Source organism: Stigmatopora nigra, chromosome 10, assembly GCF_051989575.1.
Source record: "Stigmatopora nigra isolate UIUO_SnigA chromosome 10, RoL_Snig_1.1, whole genome shotgun sequence".
NCBI lineage: Eukaryota > Metazoa > Chordata > Actinopteri > Syngnathiformes > Syngnathidae > Stigmatopora > Stigmatopora nigra.
This window is the reverse complement of record NC_135517.1, coordinates 11,945,107-11,964,258: the sequence shown is the minus strand read 5'-3', so window position 1 is coordinate 11,964,258 and position 19,152 is coordinate 11,945,107. Positions and strand designations below refer to the sequence as shown.

At 36.0% G+C, this 19,152-nt stretch overlaps 4 protein-coding genes across 6 annotated transcripts in view; 2 read left to right on the top strand and 2 right to left on the bottom strand.

Annotated features, from left to right (window-relative positions):
- Nucleotides 1-140: 140 nt before the first annotated feature.
- On the top strand, nucleotides 141-2,874 carry LOC144203025 (dynein regulatory complex subunit 2-like). The gene has a single exon (XM_077726212.1). The coding sequence runs from the start codon at nucleotides 967-969 to the stop codon at nucleotides 2,308-2,310; it is 1,344 nt and encodes a 447-aa protein (XP_077582338.1). The 5' UTR covers nucleotides 141-966; the 3' UTR covers nucleotides 2,311-2,874.
- Nucleotides 2,875-2,886: 12 nt separating this feature from the next.
- Nucleotides 2,887-5,580, top strand: snrpc (small nuclear ribonucleoprotein polypeptide C). The gene is made up of 6 exons (XM_077726226.1): nucleotides 2,887-3,003; nucleotides 3,618-3,660; nucleotides 3,739-3,847; nucleotides 3,940-3,999; nucleotides 4,818-4,922; nucleotides 5,057-5,580. Exons 1-6 carry the CDS (start codon nucleotides 2,996-2,998, stop codon nucleotides 5,173-5,175), a joined length of 444 nt encoding a protein of 147 aa, XP_077582352.1. The 5' UTR covers nucleotides 2,887-2,995; the 3' UTR covers nucleotides 5,176-5,580.
- A 5,313-nt stretch (nucleotides 5,581-10,893) lies between these two features.
- LOC144203035 (peptidyl-prolyl cis-trans isomerase FKBP3-like) overlaps nucleotides 10,894-19,152 on the bottom strand; it is an 81,733-nt gene continuing 73,474 nt past the window's right edge. For 2 of the 3 annotated variants that reach the window (XM_077726227.1, XM_077726228.1), the window contains 6 exons: nucleotides 13,018-13,170; nucleotides 12,743-12,822; nucleotides 12,073-12,151; nucleotides 11,498-11,606; nucleotides 11,120-11,190; nucleotides 10,894-11,015 (listed from right to left, as the gene is read on the bottom strand). In XM_077726227.1, the coding sequence (XP_077582353.1) occupies nucleotides 11,532-11,606; nucleotides 12,073-12,151; nucleotides 12,743-12,822; nucleotides 13,018-13,128 (345 nt within the window). In that variant the 5' untranslated portion in view covers nucleotides 13,129-13,170 and the 3' untranslated portion in view covers nucleotides 10,894-11,015; nucleotides 11,120-11,190; nucleotides 11,498-11,531. Of the gene's footprint in view, nucleotides 11,016-11,119; nucleotides 11,191-11,497; nucleotides 11,607-12,072; nucleotides 12,152-12,742; nucleotides 12,823-13,017; nucleotides 13,331-19,152 lie in introns of those variants that run through there. The other variant, XM_077726229.1, reaches the window with a different exon arrangement.
- ora1 (olfactory receptor class A related 1) lies at nucleotides 14,650-16,390 on the bottom strand. The gene has a single exon (XM_077726711.1). It carries the CDS (start codon nucleotides 16,181-16,183, stop codon nucleotides 15,248-15,250), a length of 936 nt encoding a protein of 311 aa, XP_077582837.1. The 5' UTR covers nucleotides 16,184-16,390; the 3' UTR covers nucleotides 14,650-15,247.

Sequence of the window (19,152 nt, the reverse complement as noted above, 5' to 3'; positions counted from 1 at the left end):
TCCACACATGTACAGAAATAATTTCACATTGGTTTCAAGACTGTGTGTAAATTTAGTAGTCCTACTAATTTTCTATTGCTCAGTTTCCCCTATTGCGTGTTTTTATTGCCCTATTGCGTGACTTTTAATTCCTCCTTGAGTGGTTACACAACACTACTGAAGTCTCTTAATGGCTAATTAATTGTTGCCTTCTGCGTTGGGCATGTGGCAGGTATGGAGGGAGACTTCGCTGTAATCTATGCCTTATATTTCTAAAACAAATGAGGAGTATCAAGTTCTGAAACTGACACTTCTCGCTCATTGCCTTGTCATTTCATTCTACAACAAACTTTGAAATAAGGCCAAATTCTGACTGAAGAAAGGGAGCAGGATGAAAAAGCGCCTTCATCATCCATACGCCCATTTGTGGAGACCTTCAAATTCCTCTGGATAACATTTAAGAAAACATTCCAACCACAAAAATGATAAAGGAGACGACACACTTCCTGCAACTGCTGACCAATCGCTACCTGTCACAGAAGCAGTTGAGATACTTTGACGCAGTAATCATTCAATGAGTCTGTAGTATGGTGCTTTACAAATAAAAGACATAATCAGATAGCAACAGACAATAAGAAAATCATCTGGATCAATTTGAAAGAATTTACACATTGCAAGAGCTTTGAAATCTGCTGCTGCTCTTTAATTGTCTGATGACCAAACTTTGAAGTGATCATGCAAAGCCATTTCCGTATGATGTACCTGCCGATAATTGCAAAACGTCTCTATTTTACCTTTAGAATTTGATCAGCAAGGTGAACACATGTTTAATTAAGACAATGACACATCACCTGTGCCTCTAATGCATCGCCCTAATCAATGATGTCATCTTCACGCCCCTATTTTTAGTCAAATCCAGAATCGTTGTGTTTTTGCAGTGTATTTTCACGCTTGCTTCAAATTCTTAGGACACGTGAGGAAATCAAGATGCCCAAGAAGAAAGGTAAAAAGGGCAAACGCGTAGGGGATGACCCCCTGCTGCGCCCGAAGATCATGAGGGAAAAGCTGAAGAAGGAAGATGACTACGCGGCCATCAATGTCGTCAAACTGAATGATACCCATCGCCTGGGCCAGCGCTCCAACCGCTGCGAGGAGATCAAGGAGGAGCTCACGGCGCTTCGGCGTACCTTTGACCGGCGGGACCCCAACCTGAACAGGGCCGTGGAAGGCTTCACATGCAGCTTACAGAAGATGGAGCGCCTCTCGGCGCAGTCGTGGCGGGTGCACCACGAGCATGTGGAGCGTCTGCGTGACATCCAAAAGAAGCGTCTTAAGTTTTTACAGGAGCAATGGGACCTGGGCCAGGACGCCTTTGCCACAAAGTTGGAGCTGCTGAGCCAAAAAATGGCTACTCATTTCCTGCAGTCGCGCATTGGTTTCGAGGAGACCCTGCTCCATCTGGAGCGTCACCACCAGCAAGCCTTGGCGACTATCCACATGCTGTATAGCGAGCCCATAGTGGCCCACTCGGTGTACGAGAAAATAAAAGCCTTTGAGGTAGAGGAGTGCTTTTTGGACCTGAATGTGAAAGTCCTGAAGAACCAGAAAGCTGATAATCGCTACTACTATGATATGGAGAAAGTGGAGGGCATGGAAGACAAGAAAAATGTTTCACTGACCACTGCAAAGAAGAGTGTGGCTCTGTACAACACCATTCTTGAGACTCAGTCTCGTCTGGGGACCATCGAGAAAACCAACTCTGACATGTTGGCTAAGCTGACTGAGGCAAGGAACGACTCCAAGGCAAAGATCCTCATGCTTCTCAACCAAATGGCTGAAAACCGCGTCCCCATCCAGGTCATGATCAAAAAGGCAAGTGTAAACAGCAATGCCGCCGCCAATGGCCTCAAGTTGATCATTGCTAAGGGCGCCCGGCTCCTGAAGGTGGCGGAGATGTGTCGCCATTTAGAAGCGATGCAGAAAGAGGAACTGGGGTTTTCCGAAAAACTCGCCTCAGATTCCGAAACGCAGCTAGCGGAACCGTCGCCCATGTACGAGTTCCCCGAGTTGAGGAAGCGCTACAACAATGCACAGCTACACGGAGATCTCCTCAAGATGCGCTGTGAGCATCTGCAACAGGAGAATCAACAGTTGCAGCTGCTCAAGCAACAACGCTTCCAAGCAAAGACCGTCAACCCGGACACGCACAAGGGACCCCACAATCCCCTGCGGGTCATTATGGCCCCCATTATGGAGGAGAACGCCCCCATACAAAGGCACTCCGTTGTCGAGGGAGTGCGGGCTCTCAAGTTACTTAAGCTCAATAAGTGAATACATTCTGGAGCATTAACTCATTGGCTGTCATTGTTGGCAATTGGCATCCAATCCTTTGGTGTTAGGAACTAACACTTTTACATTTGTTTTGTTACCATAACAAAACTTTTCCCCCAGTAAATTCTAATGGAACATCTTTCATTTTCATAACATCTCTCTCTTATGTCATTAATACTAATATTTTAGTGTGTGTGTTTGTGGGTATAACTGACATCACATTGTTTTTGTGTTTATTCATTTGTCCACTCTCAAATGTCTAAGAAATTCAATGCATACTTAAATATATTACTATAAACATTTTCTTTACATTTATAAAATATATGCACTTAATTTGTTAAATGTTTTGAAATCTTTTAATTTTCTTCCTATTCGTTTTTCTGCAGCGATTGGTTTACGTGTCGAGAGCGACTACTAGTGGTGAAATGAAGAAAAAAACAATGTTTCCCTAGCGAGGCCACCTTTGCCAATTTATAATATATAAATTTTGTAACAATTTGGAAAAGGCAAGAGTGTATGCGTGAAAGGATATTTATTTTTCAAATAAAATTAATTTTCTCTTGATGCAAAGCATCACTGTTACCACTGCATTCCAACTGGAACATTATGTCGCAAGAACCCGTTTCTAGTAGGAACATTTTTTTCGAAACACAGCTGGCGCTTTTGGATCCAATCTTCATGAAACATGCCGAAGTAAGTCGACGTTCTTTATGGGCTAATTCTTAATAATATTACTCCGATCTCTCAATAAACAGGCATTAATATTTATCACCAGTAAAGGTAAAGTCTTGCATATGAAAAAATGAATCAAAGGGTTCCCTTTTTAAAATTCGAGCTTCGTTTCGGCGCCGTCTAGTTTCTGGAATATAGCTTGTTCCAAAGGCATTGAATGGAAACACGTTATTCTTTATATTATAGGAATTGATTAAGACGTGCATAATTTGCTTGCTTCATCGTAGTGTGATCAGATATTAAAGATTTTTGGAATATACGTTCAGTTTTTAATTAGTACTAAGACTGGACCAGAGCAACGTATCTTTTGTGGTTTCAGACGACCTGAATGCAAAAAAAGCCCAAATTACTCCGTTTAGACTGGCACCTTGTCAAAATTAATAAAACGTACACTATAGTAAAATAGTAAATATATTAAAAAAACTAACTGCCTATCATCATACAATGTATGGCATAATTTCAGCACTATTGGGTTAAGTTAAACTGGAGGAGTTGAACACTATAATGGCTTCAGAAAGTAGAGTATAAATAGTGAAGAAAAGTGAGTAATTATTTTTTGTAATGTAATTTCACAGGTTTTACTGTGACTACTGTGACACCTATCTGACACATGATTCGGTAAGTTAAACATCTTGCTTTCCATAAAAATCTATGAATTTTGCACATCTGTTAAATACACTGTTTCTGTTTCTTCAGCCATCGGTGAGGAAAACGCACTGCAGCGGGAGAAAACATAAAGAAAATGTGAAAGATTACTACCAAAAATGGATGGAAGAGCAAGCTCAGAGTTTGATCGACAAAACCAGTAAGGGAATTGGCCCTCCAAGATTCCATTTGTGTCAGGGATGTTTGTATTAGAACAAATATGGAATACCTTTTTTTTTTGCTTCCCAACAGCGGCTGCTTTTCAACAAGGCAAAATACCCCCCACGCCATTCACCGGTGGTCCCCCTCCTGGTAAGGCACCACAATGTTTCTATCACAACTAATTTATTATAATATTACTCAAGTCATACTTGCGTATTTTAAATGTAAAAAAAAAGAAAACAAGTACAGTGGTACCTCTTCATACGTTCTTAATCCTTTTCCGGGACTGAGATTGTATGTCCAGCTTCTCGTAACTCGAGCGAATGTTTCCCATTGAAATGAACTAAAAACAAATTAATTTATTCCAAGCCTCTGAAAAAACACCAAAAACAGGATATTGGATTGGAAAAACATTTTTATTTGTTCTAATTCACCATATGTTGACAAAGTAACAAATAATGAGTGGTTTAATAGTACTAAAATGTGTTTATTGGCACTGCAAACCGTCCGCCCCGTGCTCGTAGATGCATTTTATACATGAAAGAGATGCGGCAAGACAGTGCCAGGGCCACCTGGCTTAGTCGCATCTCTAAATTTTGATCGTATCTAGGGCGAATTATTCGATCAAAATTGTCATCATATTTCGAGTATTTCGTAGGTAGAGCTGATTGTAGGTCGAAGTAGCACTGTATTCTACTCTAATTGCAATGATAGATTTATTTAATTGATCGAATAGTAGATATGACACCAACTGTTTTATTTTTTTACTTTGGAAAATAATGACAATTTCCTAATTCTACATGTCAACTTTATTCCAATCCACTTTTACAGTTAAAATGATTTCAAATTAATCTTTTTCTTGACTGATCACAAATATAATTATGGATTACTCGACTATGAACATGATTGTTTGTGGCCACATTTGTCTGGAATGAAAAGTCTCATTTATTTATCTTGCTTGGACACAGGTGGTCCACCACGTCCAGGCATGCTGCCCACACCACCCATGCCCGGGCCTCCCATGATGCCTATGATGGGACCTCCACCTCATGGAATGATGCCCGGTGGACCTGGTATGACCCCTTCAGTTTCATTCGAGTTGCATTTTTTGAAATTCTTAATTCAGGGAGGTCAATTTAGAGCAACCTGCTCTATTTACATGAAATACTACATGCAGACTGTATAACTTCGTCGTGTTTACAAACAGGAATGCGGCCACCGATGGCAGCGCCCATGCAGATGATGCCCGGACCACCTCACATGATGCGTCATCCTCGACCCATGATGATGCCAGTCAGGCCAGGAATGATGAGACCCGACAGATAAGAGCAGTGTTGTGTATTTTTTGATGCTGCTGTTGAGCATTGTTGCCACAAGGTGAAGCCCGCAGAGTGTGATAACACACCGCCTTCCGTTTTACACTTTTCAACCTTCGTCTACTGTCTGTTGTGTATTTATTCCTAATTATCTTACGATTGATGGTGATAGACGCCCAATCCATCTTGACTGGGACGCCGATTGGCGAGTGAGCCCTCCTAGTTGAAGTGGATTGCTTGTCTGTCGCCACCAATGGCAACCAAGGAATAATAATAATTCATAACAGAAGCACAACCTTGCAGGCTTTTGGTGTTTCCTCACTCTGCAGCTACACCTATTAGAACATTGGACTTATTTTATGATTATTTTGCTTTTTATATTCACTGCTTTGAAAATTAAAGTGGTCAATTAAAACCTTTGCCTGCTAATTGATATCTTACCTGACCAACTTATTTATGTGACAAATCGTTTTTTTTACAAAAGCTTTACTAAACATGGTAATTAAAAAAAAAAACCTTACTAAACATGGTCAATTTTGAAGGAAATAGCCTTACTAACATAGTCTTTTTTTAAGAAAAAGCTTTAATATACATGGTCAATTATTAAAAAAAAACATTTAATTAAAAAATAACCTTACTATACATGGTCATTTAATAAAAATAAAAAGCCATTGCTTAAAGCATACTGTCAAGGCCTTCGAAGTGTTTTTTCCCCTACTAAGTAGTATTTGGCATTCTTTGCGTTTCAAATGTTAAACTTAAACTTTTAATGGAGTCAGATGTCCTGGAATAAAGGTGAGTTGATGTAAAAATGCTACTCAATATTTGTTAAAAAAATGTGTGTACTGACATACTGTTTTATAGCATCAAGCCTACTGAAATGTCGATTCTCCACGTCATCTTCAAAACAGACATTGAGTTGGGAGGACAAACCACCTCGTGGAGCGCGGTAAGTAAGCCACCATCGTATATATATATGTATTTGTATGCATATGTATATATATATGTATTTGTATGTATATATATGTATGTATATATGTGTATATATATGTACATACATGTATATACATGTATGCATTAACATGTACATACATGTACATGTATATACATATATGCATATACATGTACATACAAGCATATACATGTACATGCATGTATTTACATACATGCATATACATGTATATGCATGTACATGTATATACGTGTACATGCATGTACATGTATATACGTGTACATGCATGTACATGTATATACGTGTACATGCATGTACATGTATATGCATGAATGTTAATACATGAATGTACATGTATATACGTGTACATGCATGTACATGTATATACGTGTACATGCATGTACATGTATATACGTGTACATGCATGTACATGTATATGCATGAATGTTAATACATGAATGTACATGTATATACGTGTACATGCATTTATATACATGTACATGCATATACATGGACATGCATATACATGGACATGCATATACATGGACATGCATATACATGTACATGCATATACATGGACATGCATATACATGTACATGCATATACATGTACATGCATATACATGTACATGCATATACATGTACATGCATATACATGTACATGCATATACATGTACATGCATATACATGTACATGCATATACATGTACATGCATATACATGTACATGCATATACATGTACATGCATAAACATGTACATGCATAAACATGTACATGCATATACATGTACATGCATATACATGTACATGCATGTACATGTACGTATATGCACGTACATGTACGTACATGTATATGCATGTGCATGTACGTACATGCACACGTATATACATGTACACGTATATGCACATACATGTACGTACATGTATATGCATATACATGTACGTATATGCACGTACATGTACGTACATGTATATGCATGTGCATGTACGTACATGCACACGTATATACATGTACACGTATATGCACATACATGTACGTACATGTATATGCATGTGCATGTACGTACATGTACACGTATATACATGTACACGTATATACATGTACATGTGTATGTGTATACATGTACATGTGTATGTGTATACATGTACATGTGTATGTGTGTACATGTGTATGTGTATACATGTACATGTTCATGTCTATGTATATACATGTACATGTTCATGTCTATGTATATACATGTACATGTTCATGTCTATGTATGTACATGTTCATGTCTATGTACGTACATGTACATGTCTATGTATATGTACGTACATGTTCATGTCTATGTACGTACATGTTCATGTCTATGTACGTACGTGTTCATGTCTATGTATATGTACGTACATGTTCATGTCTATACATGTGCGTACATGTTCATGTCTATACATGTGCGTACATGTTCATGTCTATACATGTACGTACATGTTCATGTCTATACATGTGCGTACATGTTCATTTATATACATGTGCGTACATGTTCATTTATATACATGTGCGTACATGTTCATTTATATACATGTGCGTACATGTTCATTTATATACATGTGCGTACATGTTCATTTATATACATGTGCGTACATGTTCATTTATATACATGTACGTACATGTGTATGTATATACATGTGTATGTATATACATGTACATGTGTATGTATATACATGTACATGTATATGTATATACATGTATATACATATACATGTACATGTATATACATGTACATGGACATGTATATACATATACATGTATATACATGTACATGTATGTACATGTACATGTATGTATATACATGTATGTATATACATGTATGTATATACATGTATGTATATACATGTATGTATATACATGTATGTATATACATGTATGTATATACATGTATGTATATACATGTATGTATATACATGTATGTATATACATGTATGTATGTATATACATGTATGTATGTATATACATGTATGTATGTATATACATGTATGTATGTATATACATGTATGTATGTATATACATGTATGTATGTATATACATGTATGTATGTATATACATGTATGTATGTATATACATGTATGTATGTATATACATGTATGTATGTATATACATGTATGTATGTATATACATGTATGTATGTATATACATGTATGTATGTATATACATGTATGTATATACATGTATGTATGTATATACATGTATGTATGTATATACATGTATGTATGTATATACATGTATGTATGTATATACGTGTATGTATGTATATACGTGTATGTATGTATATACGTGTATGTATGTATATACGTGTATGTATGTATATACGTGTATGTATGTATATACGTGTATGTATGTATATACGTGTATGTATGTATATACGTGTATGTATGTATATACGTGTATGTATGTATATACGTGTATGTATGTATATACGTGTATGTATGTATATACGTGTATGTATGTATATACGTGTATGTATGTATATACGTGTATGTATGTATATACGTGTATGTATGTATATACGTGTATGTATGTATATACGTGTATGTATGTATATACGTGTATGTATGTATATACGTGTATGTATGTATATACGTGTATGTATGTATATACGTGTATGTATGTATATACGTGTATGTATGTATATACGTGTATGTATGTATATACGTGTATGTATGTATATGTATATACATGTGCATGTATATGTATATACATGTGCATGTATATACATATACATGTGCATGTATATACATATACATGTGCATGTATATACATATACATGTGCATGTATATACATATACATGTGCATGTATATACATATACATGTGCATGTATATACATATACATGTGCATGTATATACATATACATGTGCATGTATATACATACATGTAGATACATGTACATGTTCATGTCTATGTATATAAATGTACATGTATATACATGTACATGTATATACATGTACATTTACATGTATATACATGTACATGTTCATGTCTATGTATATAAATGTACATGTATATACATAATGTATATACATGTACTAGTATATACATATACATGTATATACATGTATATACATGTACATGTTCATGTCTATGTATATACATGTATATACATGTACATGTCTATGTATATACATGTATATACATGTACATGTTCATGTCTATGTATATACATGTACATGTTCATGTCTTTGTATACACATGTATATATACACATGTATATATACACATGTATATATACACATGTATATATATACACATGTATATATATACACATGTATATATATACACATGTATATATATACACATGTATATATATACACATGTATATATACACATGTATATATACACATGTATATATACACATGTATATATACACATGTATATATACACATGTATATATACACATGTATATATACACATGTATATATACACATGTGTATATATACACATGTGTATATATACACGTGTATATATACACATGTGTATATACACATGTGTATATATACACATGTGTATATATACACATGTGTATATATACACATGTGTATATATACACATGTGTATATATACACATGTATGTACATGTATATACATGTATGTACATGTATATACATGTATGTACATGTATGTACATGTATGTACATGTATATACATGTATGTACATGTATGTACATGTATATACATGTATGTACATGTATGTACATGTATGTACATGTACATACATGTATATACATGTACATACATGTACATACATGTACATACATGTACATACATGTACATACATGTACATACATGTACATACATGTACATACATGTACATACATGTACATACATGTACATACATGTACATACATGTACATACATGTACATGTATATACATGTACATACATGTACATGTATATACATGTACATACATGTACATGTATATACATGTACATACATGTACATGTATATACATGTACATACATGTACATGTATATACATGTTTATACATGTACATGTATATACATGTACAAACATGTATATACATGTACATGTATGTACATGTATATACATGTATGTACATGTACATGTATATACATGTATGTACATGTATATACATGTATGTACATGTACATACATGTATATACATGTACGTGTATATACATGTACATGTACATACATGTATGTACATGTACATACATGTATATACATGTACGTGTATATACATGTACGTGCATGTACGTGCATGTACATGTATATACATGTACATGTATATACATGTACATGTATATACATGTACATGTATATACATGTATATACATGTACATGTATATACATGTACATGTATATACATGTACATGTATATACATGTATATACATGTACATGTATATACATGTATATACATGTACATGTATATACATGTATATACATGTACATGTATATACATGTATATACATGCAATGTATATACATGCACATGTATATACATGCAATGTATATACATGCACATGTATATACATGCAATGTATATACATGCACATGTATATACATGTACATGTATATACATGTACATACACGTACATGTATATACATGTACATGTATGTGCATGTACATGTATGTGCATGTACATGTATATGCATGTACATGTATGTGCATGTACATGTATATGCATGTACATGTATATACATGTACATGTATATACATGTACGTGCATGTACATGTATATATTAGTTGCGTTATTTTGCTAGGTAAATGAAGAATCTGCATGTATTTAATTCAAGGACATTTATTTTTCAACACAAAAATGTGCCTTTTCAGTTGGATTCCTGTAAGTCCTCCAGCAACTAGCCCTCAGGAAATGGACAAGAAATCCTCCTTGGCGTTGGAGTTCTGGAAGAGGAAAAAAGTCAAGGGATCAAGTCCAACAATATTATACTGTGACTAATTATGTAAAAAAACTACTGTTAGGTATTTTCAATAAAAAGAATACTTACCAGTGCTGTCTTTCTCATAATATTACTTAGCTACCATTCTCTTTTTTGCTCAGTCAGCAGATTCTATCTCACTGCAAAAGGCAAGCAACAATAATGCCACATGAGGGTTAAAAATTGAATTATTTGACATACTCTGCAATGCTTTTTCTTGTTGTCTGCAGTAAATGACCCAGGTCTTTCACTCTAGTACTCAAGGGCTCCTATCCAGTCTTTTTTCCATGTCTTCATCAACACAAATCAAATAATCAAGTTCTTAGGCAGCTTGCTCATGAGTTAATCATTTGAGTCAGATGTGCCAGGAGATATGGAAAACATACTGGATAGGGGCCCTCAAAGACCAGAGTTGGCGATCACGGGGATGTTGTGTCAAAGACTGACCTATGTCCTACAATGTCCCCATACACCAGTAGTTTCACCGTGTCAGCTTTTTGGGGGATGGTTGTCTTGTCACCTTTCTTTGGCATTTATTCGGTAAACTTGGTAGACCCTGAAGAGAAGAAAGATACAAAATGAGTTGATTAGTATACATTACATCAGGGGTAGGGAACCTATGGCTAAGTAGCCATATAGCTCTTTCCATGGGTGCACATTACTCTCCACTAATCTAAGAGTATATATGCAAATCCCTATTGAGAGAACTGAGTCCTCAACACACCAATAGTAGTGACACTGGTGTTTAACTTCATCTAGCACCACTTTATTCATAATTTAGTTATTCATTAATCTTCTGCATGCATAATCTCATTGATGCTGATTGATTAGCAACAGCATAACAATGTTGTCAAAATAAGACTGTACTTTACATTTTCATATATTTTTACTTTTCAATTCTGAGAATGGGTCTCAAGAAATAACATTATACACTGAATTGTTTATGGATATCTCAGTCAAAAAGGTTCCTGACCCCTGCATTAGATGGAAAATATTAAAATAACCTGAGACACAGGTCCTACCTCATCCAAAACTTCTGCCTTGGCTTCTTTATTGTTGTCAAATTTTGACAGCTTCCGCCGTCTCTGTGGCTTTAAACATCTGCAAAACACCATAGCATGATTATAAAATTGCTTATCTAAACATTTTGATGCAGAAATGACCCACATAATTTAATCCTGGATGAGTTTTTCAGTCAATCATGCAAGATCAATTCATCTTTTTAACAATAAATATTCCCCAAAGTCATTGTTGTTTCAGTTTTTCTCTTACACGGAGGGAAAATATTGTTATTTTCCTATATGTTTAAACTAGAGTAAAAAAATGACACGTGCTATTGTTGAATGAATGTCTTACTTGGGCTTTATCAAGACCACATTTAAAGATAAAAATGATAAGGTCCTAGCACTGAGGTCTTCCTTTAATAAAGTGAAGGGAAAATAAGCCCAGGGTTAAGGTCTATACTTTATAAGTGTACTGTTTATTCCTTGCACTTATGTGGGTGAGTTATCCACATGTTGTTGCTATTAAAACAATTCAATATCAAGCCACTTTGCGTTTTCATTCAAAATTTGAACGCATCAATGAAAAACTATGCTAATCGAATAAGGCCGTCAATACTGAACGCCGATAATTAATTAATACACAAATAGAGAAAAATAGATAAACTCAAAAATGGAAATAAAAACTCACTTTGCTGACAAACAGCTTGTCGTGGCGTCGACAATATGCTCATTTTTGATGTATGCTGGAAGTCTGTGCTCGTTGAGGATCTGAAATACAACGGAATTGTTGCTTTTTAATCATATATATAGAGATCGAGGAAATGCAATGTAGCCAATTGGTTTGCAAACATTTTTCTGTGTGCATCCACGTTAGGGCTACATCACGCCATCGAAGCATGCTCGCGTCAAAAAGCACTCTTAAAATGAGAACTGGAGTTTCGAAATCTCCAAAAGACAACATACCGATTGCACAGGATTGTCCTGTAAGAAGTTTATCAAGTATTTATTCGGTAAATCGCCACTTCTGAGTTGCTCCACTCTCCACACGCATGCTGGTGCAGGCTCATCCGCCATTTTGCAAAATGGCGACGATTCAAACTCCGATCTCGGCCACGCCTATTAAAGATACAGACACACAAAAACATTGTTTTCATAATAACGTGTATTAGTCAATGGCAGGTCGCACATTTCACAACTATACTTCCACGTCTGAATTTACCTAACCCCCAATAACTATTTTATGGCAATGAAGCATTTAATGCAGCTACAGCTGTGACACATAAGAAGCATCAATCATGAACTCATTAAATTGAAATATAGTCATAAAAAAGCCTTACTATACATGATCATTGAAAAAAAAGTACTGTACTATGTCGTTCTATTAAGAAAAGCCTTACTATACTATGTCATTTAAAAAAAAAGCCTTACTATACTATGTCTTTTTTACAAGAAAAATAGCCTTACTATACTATGTCTTTTTTAAAGGAAAAAAGCCTTACTATAATATGTTGTTTTTTTTAATGAAAAAGCCTTACTATACTATGTCGTTTTTAAGAATAAAAGCCATACTGTACTGTCGTTTTTTTTTTTTAAAAAGCCTTACTATACTATTTCATTTTTAAATAAAAAAAGCCTTACTATACTTAGTATAGTAAGGCTTTTTTTATTTAAAAATGAAATAGTATAGTAAGGCTTTTTAAAAAAAAAAAAACGACAGTACAGTATGGCTTTTATTCTTAAAAACGACATAGTATAGTAAGGCTTTTTTTCTTTAAAAACGACATAGTGTAGTAAGGTATTTTCCTTTAAAAAAAAGACATAGTATTACTATGTCTTTTTTTTAAAGGAAAATACCTTACTACACTATGTCGTTTTTAAAGAAAAAAAGCCTTACTATACTATGCCTTTTTTTAATGAAAAAGAGCCTTACTATACTATGTCATTTTTTTAAAGAATGAAAGCCTTACTATACTATGTCATTTTTTTTAAGAATGAAAGCCTTACTGTACTGTTGTTTTTTTTAAGAAAAGCCTTACTATACTATGTCTTTTTTAAAGAAAAAAGCCTTACTATACTATGTCTTTTTTAAAGGAAAAATACCTTACTACACTATGTCATTTTTTAAAGAAAAAAGCCTTACTATACTATGCCTTTTTTTAATGAAAAAGAGCCTTACTATACTATGTCATTTTTTTAAAAGAATGAAAGCCTTACTATACTATGTCATTTTTTGAAGAATGAAAGCCTTATTATACTATGTCATTTTTTTAAGAATGAAAGCCTTACTGTACTGTTGTTTTTTTAAGAAAAGCCTTACTATACTATGTCTTTTTTAAAGAAAAAAGCCTTACTATACTATGTCTTTTTTAAAGGAAAAATACCTTACTACACTATGTCGTTTTTAAAGAAAAAAAGCCTTACTATACTATGCCATTTTTTAATGAAAAAGAGCCTTACTATACTATGTCATTTTTTAAAGAATGAAAGCCTTACTATACTGTCATTTTTTAAAGAAAAAAGCCTTACTATACTATGTCGTTTTTTAAAAGAAAAGCCTTACTATACTATAGTAATAAATACATAATTCTATCAAGCCGACAGCTCTTCCATCCCATCCCACGATGGAATGGTTGGTCAGAAGCGTTGCCTCTTCTCCCAGCACTTTTGTCCAGCTCCAGACCTCCGGCGGAACCAAGGTGTTGCTCCTTCTGCTGCGTTTTGTAACAGCTAGTTCCATGTGTGTGACAGCGTAGGCATGGCTGGCTGGTCTCCCGAAAAAAAAAAAGAAGTGGCCGAAAGATGCCAGGCTAACAGAACAAGGAAAGTTGTAAAAACAGTAAAGTAAAAAGTATAAAGTACAAAGTAAAGTAAAAAGGAATGTATTAGGAAATATTAAAATGTCATTTAAAAAATGATAGAAGGGCTGTAAAACATGAAAAACATAAGAGTCTGACACCCTTGGTGCAGAGCTACTGCCACAGGCACCCGCTTGAACGGCGCCATCTTGGCGAATGAACGTTTGCGTAATAACAGTCACATTTAGCTTTTACACTGGATAAAAGAAATGTATAAAAACAACACAATGCCTTAAGTTCTAAAGGCATACATGAAGAGTTCAGTCTTCAAGTTCACTAAAGCACATTTATAGAAGGTCTGGAAGAACAATAGGTTGAAAAAAAGAAAAGAAAAGGAGTCATTTTGACTCAGGAGCTTCCGTTGAGGCTAGCTGATCCTGATCGACCACACACACAACTCTGGCTTTCACCTTCTTGTTGGAAGATATGATAAAGTAAGGACTGAGAAATGCATAGCAAGACGAGCAGAACACCCTGATGTCCGCCACCACCGGGGACACGTTGGCCTCGGTCAGCATGTAGATCCAAATCACGTTATCGACGCCAAAGAAGAAGACATACAGCACGACCAGGGTGACAACCGTTTTGGCCGCCCTGATCTCTGCCGGATGGGAGCGACGGACACCCCGTACCTGGTGGCTGTGACGATGGAGGAGACGTAAAATGTAACCGCTGGAGACCAACATCAGGGCCACCACAGAGAAATCCCTCCCAGAGACGATGACCCCTTGGACAATGTATAGCATGCTGTCTCGGAAGTCCATGAGGCAGAAACCCAAGTTCAGCGTGAAGGCGGGCACCGTGCTATTAATGTGTGGAGCTGTGGAAAAGAGAAGGGCGGAAATATAGATGACCATGTTCAAAAACCACAGCCCGGCAAAGGTGGGAAGAACCAAGGAAGGGAGGCGAGACTTCATCCAGGAAAAGCGAGAGGTGGAAGGGGCGATGGTCAACGCCTGGAACACACTGAGCGTGCAGGTGAGGCAGATGGACAACGCCCGGCCGACGCGGTAGCCGTAAATTACCAACTTGCAGCTGCTGTCACTCAGCAGCTCGGTGAGCCCGAACACCGTCATGGTCTGGGGAACGCAGCGGATCAGCAGGATCATCAGGTTGGAAAAGGCAAGGTGGCATAGGATCATGTCCACGGGAAGAAGCTTTTGATCGGTGTAGAGGATGTTGGCGTATGCCAGGAGCACCACCGTGTTCCCCAAGATGCCGATTCCTGTTTGCAAGAGGAAGGAAACACCTTCAATGGCCTTACACAGGTCCATCTTAGCTTGACCTGAACCACTTGTTTGACGGAGAAGCACAAATGCTAGAAATGGGCCGCTCAAGAATCTCACGGTTGATACCCTGAAACAATTGATCACCGCCTAAACCATTCTTAGAGGAGGACGGATACAGCACAGAGGCTGTTAACTCTTAAGCAAGACAACACTTATAGCCTCTAACATCCTTGGAGATCTAATTTGGCCAGAGGTTTGGCCAAAAAAAATCCGCACACTGAGAAAAAAACAATTGTCTCTGTGGGAAAGTAGCCTAGGGAATACTATCAATATCCATTTTTTCCAATTTTGAGATTTCTCCCAATGAATTGTATATTATGCAGCACCAAGACTTGATTTAACCAAGGTGAAGACTTTTGGGAGCCAAGGGCAAAGACAACATCGAGAAAGAACCAAGACTGAGTTTTTGGGGAGTCCGAGACATGACGGAGTGAGACTATGTCAATTCCAGAGAAATCCTGAAAATGTTTATGCTTGTCAGTGATTGACAGAAAGATTAGTACCATCATTACCAAGGGCTTCTTTTTACTTTCACATTCCTGATATTGAAGGCTACCATGTGTTAAGTACCAGACCAAAGCAGAACCCCTACTTCCTGGGGTCGAGACCAAGATTAGACCAAGACATTGAAAATGAACTTTTAAGCTGCTCTTGATGTCAAAACATGACCATTTTCTCTCCTGGAGTCAAAGTGGAAGCTGTATTGCAAGACATTTGAACAACCTGGGATTAACAAACAGAAAAAGAGCAGATTTGCGGAGTGTTGAGGGCAATGTATTTCGATTTAAAGGACAGAAATAGCAGAAACACAAAGCTGAGTAGTGTTCAAACAAGTGGCCTAAGCAGACTGCAGCTACCTTGGTGTAAAAAAATAAACTACAAAAAACTTCCTTTTACGGTAAAACCAAAAAAAAAACCAACAGTTTCACATTATAAGAATAGTTACCTGCACACTGGCCCATGCAACCATGTTACGAATACTATAATCACAAAAAAGATACTGCATAATTTAGGAGTTAATTTGCCAAGAAAGTATTTAAAACACTGCAAACTGAAAGACTTACAAAGCTGACAGGCTTGAAATTGTTAACATATTAGCCGCCATTAATAGCAATTACAATAAGTTCATTATAGCTGAGCCTTCTCAGTTAAAATAATTTATTCTAAAATCTCCTAAAGTGTTATAATAGCCAACCCCAAAGGTGATAAGTTAATTGAAGCGAAATAATCGGACTCGTTTAGTGACGCAGAGGACCAAGACAATTAGTGGGATAAGTCATCTGAGGGCCCACTTGGGGACTACCTGTTGTTATTTTTCATTTAAACTTCCACTTAACACGCAATAACACCTAACACGACGAGGTGAATTACATTTCCTTTGCTGATCATTTGTGAAGTGTTTTTTTTTTGTTTAAATGAAGCTTATTTTCTCTTGGGAGCGAGTTGTTATTTTCAAAGTACCAGTACGTTGAGAGCACTCATTAAAATGGCAAGTTCAAGCACGTCCTCCACAGTGGACTGCCATCGCAATAATTACAATCGAGGGTGGCTGATTGATATAAACATGATGCAAGGATGCAAATCATTAGTCGGGAATGTGAAAACTCCCACTTGGGACAACAGCCATTGATTGAGCAAACAGTAAGGAAACGTGTGATGGCCTGTTGCACAAACAAATGAGATCTAGTGTTTTTAAAAATATGAAAAAAATGCCTGCACTTTGCAATTTTTGTATCATTCTAACAGTAATCCCTTGATTTTTGCATTTTCACTACTAAGTGATTTTTTTCTCTATTCTAATTATTATTATTTTTAAGTTCATAAAAATGTGAAAATCCACGCCAAAACTCGTAAGTGGAAGCCACTTTTGCTACTAGGACTCATTTCTGAAAAAAGTTATGATAGGGGTGACCCTACTTCGCAATTTTTCAATGATCGCGGCCGTGTTTGGTCTACATTAACCGCGATATTCGAGGGATTACTGTATTGCAATGCATTGAATCATAGTGCTTTAGCACCACTACAAGCTGATCAGAGATTCTACTCATTTGCTACAGTTGACATTGCGACCATTGACTGGTCATAAGAAGTGTAAATCATTAATTTTATAGACAACTATACCAATATTTCCAGATATTAACAATTCTGGTGTAATTAAATTAAATTGCCTGTTTTATTTATCGTCATTTAGACTGCAAGCTGCACACAAGATATTCTCCAAGAAAACTGTACTTATTTATTTATATACAAACTGTCTAAGAAATAAACATTAAATGCAGGCGTCCACAGCTTGCAGCCTGTAAAAATTCTAACAATAATCCATGGGGTTTTGAAGCAAAGGGAAAAGTAATGTGTTCTCATCTGAAAATGTCAGTATTATGCATTTTCAAGTAAAGCATAAAAGATGGAAAGCAAAATTGTCATGTATTTTGATGTTCTTGAATCATTTCATTAATTGAAATTATTAAAAAAAACAGGATATCTAAAAGATGATGTTGATTGATATCCTGCATTTTGGAATGTCAATCCAGATTGATTACATTTTTATGATAATTCATCCCCTAACCCTAACCCAATTAAAATGGACAGGGAAACTATTACCCCGAACGGTAATTTCAGCCTATTCACCCTACGAGTAATCTTTGTTTCCAACGCATCACTATATCATTTTGACCAAAAAAAAAAAAGAAAAATACTAATGTAGCTTTTTCCAATTATATTCTAGTAGACAACTTGGACAGTTTTTTTAAACAACGTGTTCCTGTCAACTGATAAAATAAGATGCCATCCAACTCTGAAAAGGGGAGGGGGGGGGTCAGGTTCAAATGGATCAAAGCATAAACTTGATGTAACTCAGCAAACATACTGTATAAACAAACCTGTCACTATGATGAATCCGAGGGGACGGAAGCAGTCATCTGCATTGATCTGAAGTAATTGGATGCTCGGGCGAC